This window comes from Rhipicephalus sanguineus, unplaced genomic scaffold (genome assembly GCF_013339695.2).
Source record: "Rhipicephalus sanguineus isolate Rsan-2018 unplaced genomic scaffold, BIME_Rsan_1.4 Seq5, whole genome shotgun sequence".
Lineage (NCBI taxonomy): Eukaryota > Metazoa > Arthropoda > Arachnida > Ixodida > Ixodidae > Rhipicephalus > Rhipicephalus sanguineus.
Genome location: NW_023615382.1, coordinates 34,365 through 50,309, shown reverse-complemented (window position 1 = coordinate 50,309; position 15,945 = coordinate 34,365). Strand labels below are relative to the sequence as shown.

General features: G+C 47.1%; 1 protein-coding gene across 1 annotated transcript; it reads right to left on the bottom strand.

Moving 5' to 3' along the window:
• Positions 1-2,338: 2,338 nt before the first annotated feature.
• Positions 2,339-5,495, bottom strand: LOC119377605 (uncharacterized; the record flags this gene model as incomplete). Its single annotated transcript, XM_037646986.2, has 3 exons — positions 5,474-5,495; positions 4,489-4,756; positions 2,339-2,510 (listed from the first exon to the last, which is right to left on the bottom strand). Coding segments are annotated over exons 1-3 (462 nt in total), but the record flags the coding sequence as incomplete, so codon positions are not given.
• Between the last annotated feature and the right edge of the window lie 10,450 nt (positions 5,496-15,945).

The window sequence follows — 15,945 nt, the reverse complement described above, 5'->3', positions numbered from 1 at the left end:
TAGAATAACACCTGCACGCGCAAAACCTGGTGTCTGCGCCTTTGCAGCCGCGCTGCTCGTTGGGGTGACTTCGATGCACACCATCCCGCTGGAGGACATGCGCGGGCATCGGCGAGTACGACAGAAAAGCCTCGAAACAGTGCGCAGTTTCTATGCTTGCTTGCTACTTTATAAGCAAACAATAATAAAAATGGCTAGCAAGTGCGCCAGATCAAAGTTGCCAGAATGTAGCCATGGAGCAAACCGGAAATTTTCATCGAGAAATGGGGTCGTAATGGACAATTTGGTGAAAAGTAGCCCTCAACGGCAACCCTGCTCTTGAGCATGTAAATAGTAAACAACCTTCAATTACCTCCATGGAACACTCTGACAATGATACTAACAAAAAAAATGTCCCTGAGAAAATGCGTTATAGAAATAATGCTGTGTTTCAATCAACTGTCTGTCACGTTCATTTATAAAGGCGAGGGCTTTAGATGAATCACCAAACACGAACAGTGACCGTCGGCGTCAACACGTGTGATGCATGGGTAAAGTTAAATGGGATAGAGGGAATCCTAGTGTAGCGAGTTGAGCCCGGCCGAGAAACGGTAGCGACGTGGAGAGGGTGAAGATGGGTTGAGAGGAGGAGAGCAAAGGCAAAGCTGTGGCGTGAGCGAAGCATGCGATCTCGCATTCGTTCTGGATTGTACATCTCGCATTTGTTCTGGAATGTTTGGCAATGGGAAAGCTAAAACTGATGCCACCATGCACCGCTGTTTAATCACCATCCGCGACGTTAGTTGAATCTGCGCATACATTTTTGTTCATGAAATTATTAATCTAATACAGTCACATTCAATTCGGTCCTCAAACGAAAGGTCACTGTACGGAGGTAGTCCTTCCGTCTCATATCACCGTTAACCCTTGCTACGATTTGCGAGCGCTCTTAAAAATGTGCAAAGGCTACGCACCCAACATGGTGTTCGAGGGCTTTGAACAATTCCTTGCTGGTGGCCATGCGGAGATGGACGCCCAGAATGACGTATGCGTTTCGCTGCCTCTTCGTGTTGTTTTTCAACGCCTCTTGGCGGATTTGTCCTGAATAGTTCTAAATTTCTAGAACAAGAAGAAAAAAGAACTACTCAGAATCCATTTCTTCAAAGTGGCAAAGGCACCCGGGAAGATATTGACAGTAACTTAGACACGTGATGTGTGCAAGTACATGTACTTGCAAACATAATAATAATAATAATAATAATAATAATAATAATAATAATAATAATAATAATAATAATAATAATAATAATAATAATAGTAATAATAATAATAATAATAATAATAATAATAATAATATCTGGGGTTTAACGTCCCAAAACCACGATATGATTATGAGAGACGCCGTAGTGGAGGGCTCGGGAAATTTCGACCACCTGGGATTTTTTAACGTGCACCTAAATCTAAGTACACGGGCCTCAAACATTTTCGCCTCCATCGAAAATGCAGCCGCCGCGGCCGGGATCGAACGCGCGACCCTCAAGTCAGCGAAAGCAGAAAGAGCAGAACACGGGCAAGCTACTCAAGTGCACACCGCACCTCGTGACGTCACTTTTGCTGGCGGTTATAAGGCAGCGCTGGCTCACACAGTAAAACAAAGTGTTCGTATAGCGTAAGGTCCACCACGCTAAAAAATTGAGCGGCCACAGTGGTCACGCGCCGAGCGTAATGGCAGTATCGCGCTTGTACAGCATGCCTCCGCTGTTTGTTAATATTGGCGCTTGACTCTAGCGCGTGTTTCCGCATCAGTCAATCGTCATCAACTATCGAGCATAATCAGCGTGCGCTGAAGTGGACAACCTGCTCAGTGGGCTATCACAAGATGTCGCCCGAGCGCTTCATAGCGAAAAAGTGGTAAAAATTATTAATTAAAAATTAGAGCTGCAAGTTTGTTCCAGCGTTTATGCAAAGATATAAAGTTTATATAAAAAATAAAGCTGCAAGCTTCTTCTAAAAGTATCGGAAATACACTGCTGTGATTGAGCCGTTGCTTGGTAACGAAAATATTTCCAGTGTTTTCTTTTTCTGCGCAGCAAAGTTGCGTCTCATTTCGTTAATCTGTATTTTTATAGCATTAGCAATGAAATGGTTAACTTCTCCATTAAAAGGCAAGGCCGAATCAGCGATTATTGAGCGCGTGACCAAAGCACCGCCATCTTTTACCGCACTAAGAAGTTTTCCGGTTCATTTCTTTAATTTGCATTCTTTGGTAATCATAAATTAAACGGTTAACTACTTCACTATTGAAAGGTGAGTGGTGCGAAGCTGAAAGCAGCTGAAGGCAGGATGCAACGGCGTATACCTTAAGCACTCCAAAGGCTTTGCCTACAACGTCGTCAGGTGGCGCATTGTCGCTGGGCCCGATTCGCAGGTCGAGGATGGCGTAGTGGTAGATATTCTTATTTATCCAGTATTTCTTCAGCTTGTTCTGAGCTCTTCTTCGTATAAGGTCGTCCATAACTTTAGACAGTTTTCTGAAAGAAGCAAAGAGGAATGAAGTAATAAACCTCTTACCTCGGAAATAACAACAACAACAAAAGAAAACCTGGCGGCGACCCTTATCCGTGCTTTAGTTGTCTGGCGTTCGTTGTGCCCTGTTGTGCGGACTGTACTGGATGGGTGGCGGCGAGGAAGTGGAGTTTGCAAGTACAGTGAAACCTCGGTGATGCGAATCTCATGGGACCACGAAAAATGTTCGTATCATCCGAAATTCGTATCACCAGAAAGCATGGAAAATTAGCATGCGACAAAAGAAAGCTGGCATACATTTTCATTCATTGTTTTTCAGGGCCGCAGCAACGTCAGGAAGAACCCTGAATGATTGGCAGTTAAGTTTTTAGATGTCGGCAATCATACCAGCACTCGTAAATATACGGCCCGTACGCGCGTATTTAATTAATGAACCAGGTGCGTTGTGAGTTGTGACCCGCGACAGCAGTAGCCCCTTCCAAATTTTAGTATGCCTTTTTTGCATGACACCGGAGTACTGCAGCGAAAGTAACAAAAGAAAAGCTTTGACGCGATGGATTAAGGCCACAAAATTACAGAAATACGGTCCTGTGTTATGGTTGTGTTATTGCGGAGGTGTTGGGGATGTTTTTTGGGAGATTTACAGCCGTTCCCGCACAAGTGCGACCTCAACGGTCGCGCATGTTGACGTTGTGAGGCCTGACTCCTTCGCCAAAGACCATCCTCGCCTTCTTTCGGTCCTCGTCCACCTTTCATAGGATGTCTGATGCACGAGGCAGGCACGTGTAAACACAGTACAGCGACAGCAGCTCGCGTCGACGCGTTAAAAAAAAAGCATGGCGCTAATGTCCTCTGTAATATAAACGCGAAGGCACACGGAGGCACATAAGAGCCTCAAAGATTCGCGCACAGACTGTCGGAGGCCGTGACGCGTCTCTGAAGGTTTATTGTGACCGTAAGAAAAGTGTTTTTCTTACACCGTTATTCTGACGATTTGGCGGTGCGGCGTGCATGCCCACGCTTGCGTTCACGCGCTCGCACGTGCTTGGCGCATCCTCCGCGAAAGCGCGCACAGCACCTCTTCGTACCTGGGCGGTAGCGTACGTTCGTACCAAACGTCGCTGGGTGAAAATGGGTTCGCAACAACCATACTCCATTACATTGCAGGCCAATGGGCCTTGGCCGGGACCAACGAAAAATTCGTATCACCCCGAAATTCGTATGAGCTGTGATCGTATCACCGAGGTTTCACTGTATAACGTAATTATGTTTCACCGACAGTTTTTGAAGCCCGCAGAACAGAAGCCCGTTGTACCAACCACTACGCCACAGGCGCTTGCCTCATAAGGAGGAAAATATAATTATTGTTGGGGCTTTGCGTCTCAAAAGCACGATGTGATTATGAGTGACGCCGTAGTGGAGCGCTCCGGAAGTTTAGACCGCCTGGGGTTCTTCATCATCATCAGCCTGTCTACGCCCACTGCAGGGCAAAGGCCTCTCCCATGTTCCGCCAATCAACCCGGTCCTGTGCTTTCTGCTGCCACGTTATACCGGCAAACTTCTTAATCTCATCTACCCACCTAATTTTCTGTCTCCCCCTCACGCGTTTGCCATCTCTTGGTTCTTCAACGTGCACCTAACTGCAACTGCAACGTGCACCCCCTTGAACCAACATGGAATCCAGGCAGGTAAGTGTGGTCGAGTGTCATTTTGTGGGATGTATCCCACGGGAGAAAAAAATTCCGGGGGAGGGGCACGGACCCGGTGTGCACCCCCCCCCTCCCCTGGCTACGCCACTGCGCATCACCACTGGCAGCGCTGTTGATCATTGTAATAATCGAGACTTGCTCGACACCACCACCATTCCCTCGACGTAATGTCAAGGTATTTCTCTTATCGTATAGCATCTACACTTACGCTCGCGCTTAATTAAGCTGCTCTAATCCGAAATACCACCGCAACAATGTTTAGTAAAAGCCATACTTGAAAGGAACGTGGATTCCGTAGCTCGTCTTCACCGCTTTGGCAGCCTTGTCGAGAAGATGCTGCGTGACTTTGTCACCGTCGTTGAGGAAGGTGTCGCCACCTTTAGGCAGCGCGTAGAAAGGCAGCAGAGCCACGTCGCAGAGGCCGTCGAGTCGCATCGGGCCGTACTCCTGGGTCCGGCCGCCCACTACGCACACCAGTGATCGGCTGCGAAGCACCTGGACCGGGCCACCGCTTTCGAGCCCCGTTGGGTTCTTCGTGACGCCTGCGATGACACGCATGCGAACGGCATAACAAAGTTGATTGCGACAGGTCTACTTTGTCGCAGATTGCAGGAAGAAGAAACAGGGAGATTAAAGAACACAGCGCGCTAATATTCTTAACATGGTAAACAAAATGTTCCAAAATAAAATAGGGAGGCACAACCATGGTGCCCAAGAAAATTTGTGGGGTCATGGTTTAACCATCGTAATCGATCTGCAAGCAATTCTAACTGAGGAACTTTCATTTTGCAATGAAAATTCCTCGCTCGGCAAGACGGACGCGTGTGCTTGTAGACAGAACTCCGGCGACAACGGGTAGTAGACGACGACGTAGACAGTGTACAAAGTGTGGTTTAAAAATAAACATTTCCTGCGCGATATCGTCGCTTTGAGTTTCGGTCTTATAAAGTGCAAGTCAACATACAGTCGCCAAGAATTGCACCGTGTTACACATACGGGTCCTTAAGTCCCAATTCCTGCCTCTAAACCACTCGCCTACCCCCCCCCCCCTCCCTCCGCGCGCCATGTTGAGCGGAGGGAGCAGCATTTAAGCCTGTTTGTTAGGCTTAAGAGACAATCCGTGCGCGATGCCAATAACGGAAACAACGTACGGCGTGTATGAACTATATACAGGTATTGTTTGACAATCTTGCAGCACGCTATTTGAACAAGCACACTGCACGCGCGGTACGTGAACGCTGCGTCAATACATCAATTACCTGGCGGCTTCATTAGCACCATGGTCACGTGGTCCTCCGCTTCGGACTCGTTAACTGCGCGGCGGATGATGTGCGGCTCGTCATAGCTGGAGACTGGCGCCTCGGGCTCTTCTGTAGCCTCCAGGCCGGCGGCGCCTCCAACGTTGGCTGGATGCGATAACAGCGCATGCGTAGCAAAAGCTTGCGTACAATGACCTTTACATGACAAACGCTTGAGCTTTGCGACGTTATGGTCATTGTGAGAAGGCGAAAACAAGTAGACGTTACGGTAAGCATGACAGACATTTCGAAGATGCCAGCCGAATATATGCAGACGTATCTTGCTGTACTCTGCATGCATCCTTCTTAGAAGAAACCCTGCACCACATCTACATCTACATTTCTTCACATCTACATCGCAATTACTACAATACACTTTAAGAACAAAGTACAATGAAAAACATCCCCCTATACATTTCATTGGCTTCATTATCTGCTGGTTTTACTTAGGGCTGCACCACAGAGTTTCTCATAAAAATCACTAGAAGGATCTCTGGCATTGCGTTCGTTCAGATCATCTTGCAATGCGCTGAGCCCAATAAACATTAATTTGGCGATATAGAACACACAAGACTAAGAAATCAAGGCGTAAAGCACCAGTCGTTTCCTTTTGTCGACGTAACGCACCCCATGCACATATGGCCTTCGCTTGAGCGATCACGTTCGCTGTCTGCAGATTAGAAAGACAACGAGAAGAAAAGCCCGAAAAAAGCGAGGGTATCATGGCAGAACATCGGATGCTGCATGTAATTAGCCATCATGACCTGGTGCATGGCTCCCGTTAACGTGACTGTGTTTTGCCCATGTGTACACGCTCTGGCCCACCAAATTGCCTCCTGCGCACTCTATTCATGCGCCGAGGGTGCGCACACTCTAGCTTTTCTTTTTTTCTCTGCCTCTGTGTTTCTGTCGCGATCTCTTTATCTTTACTTTGTCTTCTTCAAAGTTACGTGCCGCATCGTGGATGGCCCTTTCATACCCAGCCCACACAAGGACATAAGGTATTCCAAGATTGGTTACCATTGACGAACATGAAGAGGTTGGATCCAAAGAGAAAGAAGATGAGAAGGCCGGCGATGGTGAAGAACAGCGGGGGTGTGCAGCTGCGTGTGCAAATATTGTTCTTTTAAAACGTGCCTACACCGGCGCACACAATGTGTTGTCATGCATTGGTTTCTCCCCGATGCCTTAATTTCTGAATGACCGTCACAAAGATTGACGCTACGAAGGCAAGCTACACTTTTCTTCAACTCAACAGCCGGACATGCAACATCGCCTCGACGCATCCGAGATCTTCGTTGTGCAACTAAGCGCCGCTGCCGGTGATCTAGGAGGCAACGTCGAAGCTTTGCAGCGCGATAAACTAACACTAATACCATCGCAAGCTGTACGATGGGTTCTGTTCTGCCAGTAAATGTATAATCTATTCCTCTGAACACTGCACCTATTTGTCACCTCGTTAACTTACGTCTCGTTATAAGGTGGAGAATAAAAGCTGTAGGTGTACTTACAACTTCGCTGCGCAACGAAAGGGACACGAAGTTAATCTGTCACGGCTCCTCCATTACAGAACGAGACGCTTTAATGTAACCCTGAAATCGGATGCTTGCCTACCTTTGCCTTCAGTGCTGATTATAGATGCCTGGGAAGTGTAGTCATCCTCTAAAAAAACGAGGACAAAGAAATTGCACTATGCCTTCAATGTGGAAAAAGGGGCGGGACACCATTTAAAGCGACATAAAGAGCAATGAAACATGAGCGTATGAAACAAAACATTCTTTAAAAAGTGTTATGTTTGTTATTTCCGTCGTAAGAGGTTGATTACAAGTGAAGAAAAAAAAGAGCTCGCACGGTCCCTTAATATAACTGATGGGGTTTAACGTCTTAAAACCACGACATGATTATGCGGGACGCCGTAGTGGGGGGCTCTGGAAATTTCGACCACCTGGAATTCTAAAACGTGCACCTAAATCTAAGTGCACGGTCCTCGAGCATTGTCGCATCCATCGAAAATACGGGCCGCCGCGGCCGGGATTCGATCCCGCGACCTTCGGGTCAGCAGTCGAGCACCATGCATAACCACTATAGACCACCGTAGCGGGTCATGTGGTCCCTTATGTATTCACCTATGACGACTCGAAGGCGAAAGCCATGTTCTTTTTTCTCCTTTTTTTTCCTCCTCAGTCGATTGTATTTACCCGTGGCTGTTTGCGACAGGAATGCGTGCTCGTCGCATCAGATTTGCTCCAAATACACAGAGAATGACTCCCTTTAGACACCATTCACTCTATGGAGTTAGTACAACTGAATACGTTAAGCTATGCAAACTATGCGAACCTGTCTCGTTCCGCTTCTCGACATGCTAAACTAGGTCACAGTGAGTCCCAGGCACACACAGCGAAAATAGCGAATTTAAGCAAAGTGATACGACGGCATAAACAAGTGACGACTGGCTACGAATACAGCTTACCTTCGTCGGCGGAAGTGCTCGCAGGCTCAATCATGGAGGTCTGTTCGTTATCAGCATCTGAGGAAGGAGGTATACAACATGTTTTTTTTTTAATGCGTAAGCAGTACAAGGTACAGTCAGCGACAGAAGTTTACGGACCACGAGAGACGAGAAAAAACAATATTTCGGCTGCTTCGGCACGCTGCCTGTTCTCAAACGCGCTAACGACATGTACTGTGCAGCAGTGGCGTAGCCGAGGGGTGGCACATCGGGCCCGTGCCCCCCCCTCCTCTCCCCCTTTCCCCCTCCCTCCCTCCGAAATTTGTTTTTCCATGGCATACAGAGCACAAAATGACACTCGACCATATCTGCCTGCCCGGCCCCCACTTCAGATCAACGAGGTGCCACCCCCCCACCCCCCCGCCCCCCGAAAAAAAATTCTGCCTACGGCCCTTGCTGTGCAGTTAGGGCGAACGGAGTCGCAAATGACGTGCTCCTCACAAAGACCTGTCATTGGACCCCGGCTTTCCGGGATGAAGGTGGGAAGTAAGCAGTTCTTTGAATGCAACATCAGGGGCCCTTGGTTGCCATTATTATCAAGAAACAGGTGAAACGTCCGACTTAGTTTATAAAGGTACGGGTCACAATATGCGCCCCCTTTAGATCACTGAGGATGAGCGCCACGAGCTATGCCGTCTGCCCTCTCGTTATCCTCTAGCCCCGCGTGTGCAGGACACCAAATGACAGCGTGATATAGTTGCATGTGTGTTCCTATGATTTTAGCAGTAACTTTCGATACAGTTCTGGTCATGTATTGACGGCATGCTGACTGCGAATCCGAGATGACTATAGGGCGTCCTGGGTCTTGCATTCGGTATCTTCTATGGCTATTGCTACAGCTGCTGACTCTGCTGACTCTGCTGGGCTAACTGAGGCGCTTCGAACGGTTGATGTGATCGCCCTGTTTTGACTTGTAGATACGACAGTGTATTTGTCTTTGGCAATTCTACACGCGTCTGCTTAATACACGTCCCGATTGTGTCCTAACTGCCTTTGCAAAGCTCTGGCCCTGGCCTCTCGTCTGCCCGTATGATATCTTGCGCTCATGTTTTTGGGGACGGGAGATGCCATTATGTGTTCTTTGACCTCATGAGGTAGGAGAAGTGTTTGTTCTCCGCAATGTTGCGGTCTTAGGGGATACCCTACCTTTTGTAGTAACGCTCTGCCTTGCTCTGTTGAGTCGAGTCTTTCCAGCTGCGCGAGAATAACTGACGTTGCGTGCTCTTGGAACGTGTTATGGATTCCCAGGTCTTCAAGTTTTTCAGTGCTTGTGGTAGTGCTAGGGCTGGTTTGTATGCTGTGCGTATTAAAGCATTTACTTGGTGGGTCTCCGTGTGTGATAGTTTTTGGAACGGGACGCCGTAAGTTACGCGACTTATGACGAAAGCCTGCACTAGCCTGTTCGTTTCCTCTTCCGTGAAACCTTTCTTACTTCTGCAGTGACTCGGTATATCATGCGCGCTACGCTTTTCGTGGTTTTCCTCAGGTTGGCTAAGGTGTGATCTACCTTGCCGTTCTCCTGGATCCACAGACCTAATATGCGCAGTGTTTTCACTTTTATAGGCTGGCCATTTAGGTGTAGCTCCATATGTGGTCGTTACTGCTTTCTCGAGTATGGCGCCCGGACACGTATGGAGTTATGCGTGAACGATCACGCTGTAGCAAGGGCAAACAACGACACTCGAAATAATTAACGCATGTAACACGTGCTCTTAGCACCGACGTTATATCACCGCGCTCGACAACCCAAACCTCCTCTAGCGTCGATCATCAGGCCGTTTTGGACCTCCCGCAAGAGACGCTAGAGACACAGGAAGAAACCATAGTGCGGATAATGGTCGGAAATTTGGCAATATTCGCTAGCTCGCTCGGTAACTACTGGTCAGCGGTTTAGCCCGATATTTCCTGAGAAAAAGAAGCATATACATATTATTCGCTTACCCATGTCTATCACCGCACGATCAACTCAACATCGGATCGCCAGTTTCTTCTTCTTCTAACTCTTGAAGTGCTCGTGACGTGGCGTACACAACCTCTTTCCGAGAGGTTGTGTATCTCGACGCGACCAGGCCCATCGAGCTCTGCTGACCTTTATGGACCAAACAGATCTGGCCACCCGTCTATAAGCGTTCCTTTTTTTTTTTGTGTGTGTGTGTTTACCTATTTTTGTCCAAGTCTTCGTCAATTTTTTTTTCTTCACTTTCCTATCTCCTTTCCTCTTTCTCTCCTCCTAACTTCCTTTCCTCTGTCTCTTCCCTCCTCCCGAAAGCGCAGGCAGGCGTTGTGCCCCTCTAGGTGGCAGTTGCCAGCTTGCTCTCTCCCTCTTTTCTCTGTGTCCTTGTGCTTGTATGTATACAAATCAAATAAATAAATAAATAAATAAATAAATACGACTCAATCCACTATGAGGGATCGGCCATGAATTGCGTGGCAGCAGAACTTGTGGGGAGGAAAATGCTAGAAAGATAATTTGTAGAGAAAAAAAATTGTTAGAGTGTTATCTCGGTTTGTTTATGGAATGTTAATAAGTAAATAATTAAAAGGACCGACAACTGGCCAGAACGTGCGATTATACCTTGTGGAAATGAAAGGACCGTAAATTATACTGACACAATCCGACATCCTTTTCGCGATTTGTGTAGGATTTATCGCGTTTTAAAGTCACAAAAAAAAAACGGCATGTCGCACAGCCTAGCGGAAGAGCCTGGAAGCTGGATTATGGAGTCACGGCCGGGCTCGACTGCACGCGCGCGCTCGCTCGTGCGGTCTAGCCCGGCCGTGATGGAGTCGTTCACTTTGCTGTGCTTAGTCTGATGCTTTCATGCACACGTAGCCCTTTGTGGGTTCATGTATATTTTTCACATGATAACAAAAAATATGCCTGTGGAATATCCAAATAACATACCGAGAAATAGTATGAAACAATTTTCACCAGAATACGACCATTAGTTTACGAGCAAAAAGAGGGACGTATGTGTTCCATTGACCCATGACGGGTCTTTGAAAAAGTGGGACAACACCTGTCCCATTGCCTCATGAGCGCACCAAACTGCAATCCTCGGCGCCAAATTTCTCGCTCGAAAAGGCTTGAAGCAAGTGGTACAGAGAGGCACTTCAGAAACTGTGCAAAAAAAAAAAAAATCTCTGGCGCAACTCATTTCCGGCTGTGGTACAAAATGTGCACCTGTTGTGCTGTACCAGCGGCTCTGTCCGGCCTCTTCGCGTACACCAACCATTTTAGCTGCTTTCTGTCTCTTGTGTTGGTGTAGATAAGGACGAGCACCTCAGTTACGCCTGAATTTCCACCCATATATAAAATTGCGGCTATGAGTCAAGGCAAACAACAACAGTGTGGTGTCACTGTATGCACTGAATCCTGTAAATGCATTCGTGTACTCCATGCATGTCTGAGGTATTAGCTTTTCTCTTAGATCTTGTACATTCGTGTTCTCGTTCACTTCCCGACTGTCTAGAGCATCTATCTCGTCATTATTTTATTTTGCCTCTCAATTTCAGGAACAACGTCTTAGCCACAGCTTATGGTCTCACTGCCAATGGTACCGTAATCGTAAAAAAAGGACAAAAAGGAAAATCAACACCTTCTCTGCCAGAAAGCGTGTCTTGCGACGTAATAGTGCGCCCAAAAATTTTAAAAGCAGTTATGGGGGGGGCCTGTTTGGTAGTTAGGCTTAGGAAGAAACTGCTTCATTTTTAGGGGCGAAGCTCCTTAAGGCGGCACCCGTTCGTCCCTCGTAGTCGTAGTAGTCGTAGTGCGTAACCAGTCGTAACGCTAGTACCAGATCTTGACCTCCAAGGTGGTGCCGGTGGAGATTTTTCCTGTGCGTTGTTGAACAATAAAAAATTCGCAGCGTGCGCGTTAACTAAAAGCCGAATTCTTCTGTCTCTCATTCCCCATTAGCAGCCATTGGCATGTTCCAGTAGGAAACGTTAGTAGAAGTAGAAGTGTAAGTGTTAGCTAAAAGCCGACTTCTTCTGTCTCTCATTCCCATTAGCAGCCATTGTTTATCTCCAAGGTAGTGCCTGGTGAGATTTCTCCTGTGCGTGATTAAACAATAAAAATTTTGTTCAAAACGCCGTTGATTGATGAAATAAACCAACGAAAGACGCCAGATGTTTTCTAAAAGCAAAACGAAAGAACGCCAGATATTTCTAAAGCAAAACGAAAAGATGCCAGCTGCTTAACGAAAGACGCCAGAAGTTTTCTAAAGCAATGGTTTTCTAAACAATGAAAATTCACAGCGTACATGCAAAATTAAAGTGAGCTGCAAGTCGTCATAACTCTCATCGAACCTTTAGTATAAACGCGCCCGATCTCACGTCGGTGATGATGTACTGGGCAGAATTCAGGGAAGATTCACGGTTTACCGATGAACTTCCGCAGCTTCGCCCACTCATCATCATTCACTCCGTGGATATGCTGTGATTTTTTTGCTCGAGTACGCTTCGACACGATTATTGGCTGATACACTGCTCCAATTTTAAACAAAGTCCATAGATTCATGCTAGAACTACTTCTCTCGATATTCAGAAAAGGAGAAAAATGCCATAAATCTAGAATGTTAGCAATCTTGCACGCAATGAAACAACAATTGCAAAAAAAATTCTACAGAGCAAAACGAATTTAAACTCGATGTATCACCGACACCACATATCGTAAACGCGCGAAATATTTTTTCATCAGAAAATCATAGCGCTGATGGCAGCGGCGGAGGAAGCTTTTACTGAAGAAGAAAAAGTGGGACAGATTCGTCCCATTATCCCTCAAAGTCTGATGCTTTCATGCGACATCTCCACTAGTGTACATGACGAGCCACGGTGCATGCGCGTGGAGTGCGCGCATGCGCAGCAAGCCGCCACGCACAAACAGAAACCGCTCTCGCGCCCACCTCCCACTGTTTGCAGCATGTGTTGTGTGTATGCGGCCTTATATCACCGCAGAGAGAAAATTTTGATTATAAATGTTTCACGGCGTTTTCCGCGTTACCATGCCGGAATTAGACAATCTGACCAGCAAGCTTCGGGTAAGCCATCGGGTGAGGATGAGAAGCAGACGAAGAATGCCCAGTGATGTAGATCATCATCAACAACAACGACAGAGTGCGTGTACTTACGTATAACTACTTGGTCAGTACCCTGTATTGGTGTATCGGGTATGAGCCATCGGCTGAGGTTAACAAGAGGAATGCCCACCGTGTAGGCCATGATGATGATCATAATCAGAGTGCGTGTACTACTACTTATGTATAACTACTTGACCAATCCCCTGTATTAGGCAAGAGCTGTCGGCTGAGGATAAGAAATGCCCATCACTGATGTATTTATTTATTTTTTTCATATTTGATCAAGCGTCAAAATTTCCTATAAAATTTATAATGTTTCTATTCTGTAACCTCCCGTCTCAAATATTATAACATTTTATAAAACCACTCAATTCATGGCCAATACCCCGCAGTGGGTGTGAGCCAAAGTTGAAGGTGAACAAGAACAAGTATGCCATGACCATCATCATCACCAGGGTGCGCGTGATCTAGAGCCGCCTGCTTCGCCCTGAGCGTCTTGTTCTACGCAGTTCTTTTGCCTCGCATCTCATCGGCGAACACGACAACTCGCACTCATGCACAACGGAAATCGGCCAGGTAAGCTGCAGAAAGAAATCGGTTGTCTAATTACCACGATACTGCGGATCTTGTACTCGTCGTGCCAGAGATCACTCCCGTGTAACGTATACACGTATAGGAATTAAGCTCGGTATGGTCAACAAAACTCACAGGGTCCCCTTATGCACGCGCCTGAGACGTCTCGAAGGCGAAAGCCATCCTCTTTTTCTTATCAGTCGATATATTAATCCGCATCCGAAAGCTTTCTGCACCTAACGATGTTTTGCACTGCGTTCAGGATCGGAGGCATTGCAAGCTTTCTGCACTTCACCCGGTCATGCACTGCCTCCGTGATGGGCCTACCTTTCACTAAGCGACAATGTCATTTGATGACGTCATCATGTAACGTCACGTTATTGGCGTCATGGAAACGTTACGATGACGTTACAAAATTTGGCGATCTGCGACGTCATCGCTTGATGATTATTTTTTGCATCACTCGTGTTGACGCCGCCGACGGTAAACTTTCGCGTTTGATGAGACATTTTAGGCTTTCACATTAATATAAGCACCTTCGTTCGCTGTTTGCGCAGGCCATAATCTACGCGAGGCACAGTCGGAGGCGCTTCGTCAGCTGTCCGCGTGCTCGATACAGGCGTCGACCACTGCAGCGGGAGGAGAGCGCATGCGCTGTCGCCGACTGCGGCCCCTGGGCGTCCTAATGCCCCTTTTCCTGGTGCCGCTGCTGCTTCTCGGCTCCAAGGTTTGTCGCGAGATCAGACAGACAGACAGACAGACAGACAGACAGACAGACAGACAGACAGACAGACAGACAGACAGACAGACAGACAGACAGATAGATAGATAGATAGATAGATAGATAGATAGATAGATAGATAGATAGATAGATAGATAGATAGATAGATAGATAGATAGATAGATAGATAGATAGATAGATAGATAGATAGATAGATAGATCCTTTATTTGCTTTAGTTATCTCAAAGAAGGCTGGCTAGTTAGGCTAGTTGGTGTTCCCATATATTTCAAGAATGGTGTAGCGCAAGGCGGAACAATTGACAAGTGACAACGAAGGCAAGCGCTTATACCCAAATTAAAAAGATTTATACATCGGGCGCATTCATTTTTAGAAGATGCTTTCTATGACTTGTTTCAATTGGACAGTGATGATGAACTTGTGCCGCAGCGTCGCTAGGAAGACCACTTGATGAACGGTGATGACTGGCTGGTGTGCAGGCGACTGACGCTGCAGCAGAGTATACGTGACCACACAGTCTATGCTGGTTTGTTAAGTCGACAGTAGGAGGATGATAAGCATAAAGTCACACGGTCCCCTATGCACTTGCCTAAGACGTCTGGAAGGCGAAAGCCGTATTCTCCTTTTCCTTCTGAGCTGGATGCGTTGATCCCGCCAGAAAGCTTTCCGCACCCAAAGTGGTTTCGCGCTGCCTCTGGGATCGGAGAAATTGCAACCGTTCCGCACCTCACGTGGTTTTGCAGTGCCTCCGATGTCGACCCACCTTTTACCAAAGCGACAATGTCACGAGATGACGTCATCATGTTACGTCACGTGATGCGACATCATAGCGACGTCAAGATGACGCCACGATTTGCTGGCGACCTGTGACGTCATGAGGGCATCATGCGGTGACGTCATCACACGATGATTTCTTTGCACCATTCATGGTGACGCCACCGACGGTCACTTTTCGCGTTTGATAAGGCATTTCACCTCAAAAAACGTGCAGTACGGTGGCTGCCTGTACTGCCTGCTCCTCCCGCTGCTGATGTGCGCCTTCCGCACGATACCCAAGCCAGCTACAGCGCTCGTGCACCTGGTCACCATACCGGTTCTAGGGCTGTTGGAGCCAGAGATCATCGCTGGCCAGTATCTAGAGGTACGTATGAGCACGTACTCCTTTCATAATGCGCATGCGCGCGCGCCTTCTAGCCGGTACGTGAGAAAGCAGACGTCTATAGTGCGGTAAACAGTCGGCAGGCAATGCCTGTATTCTGAATATCCACCAGAAGCGTACGTAAGCTGCATCATCACGACACTATATACCCGAATAAAATCTGTTCATCCAAAAAGGTCAAAGACATTACAGTCAAACACCTCTACGACGAGCACATGTACAACAAAAATGCCTGTATAACGATGGATTCCTTATTTCCAGGCCATGTTGAGTGCGTTACGGTGAGCGATCTTTACAATCACAGTCGGATACAACTTAAGGAGGAAATGCGGCGGACTTCTACAGTTGTATCGGACTACACCGTCCATTCA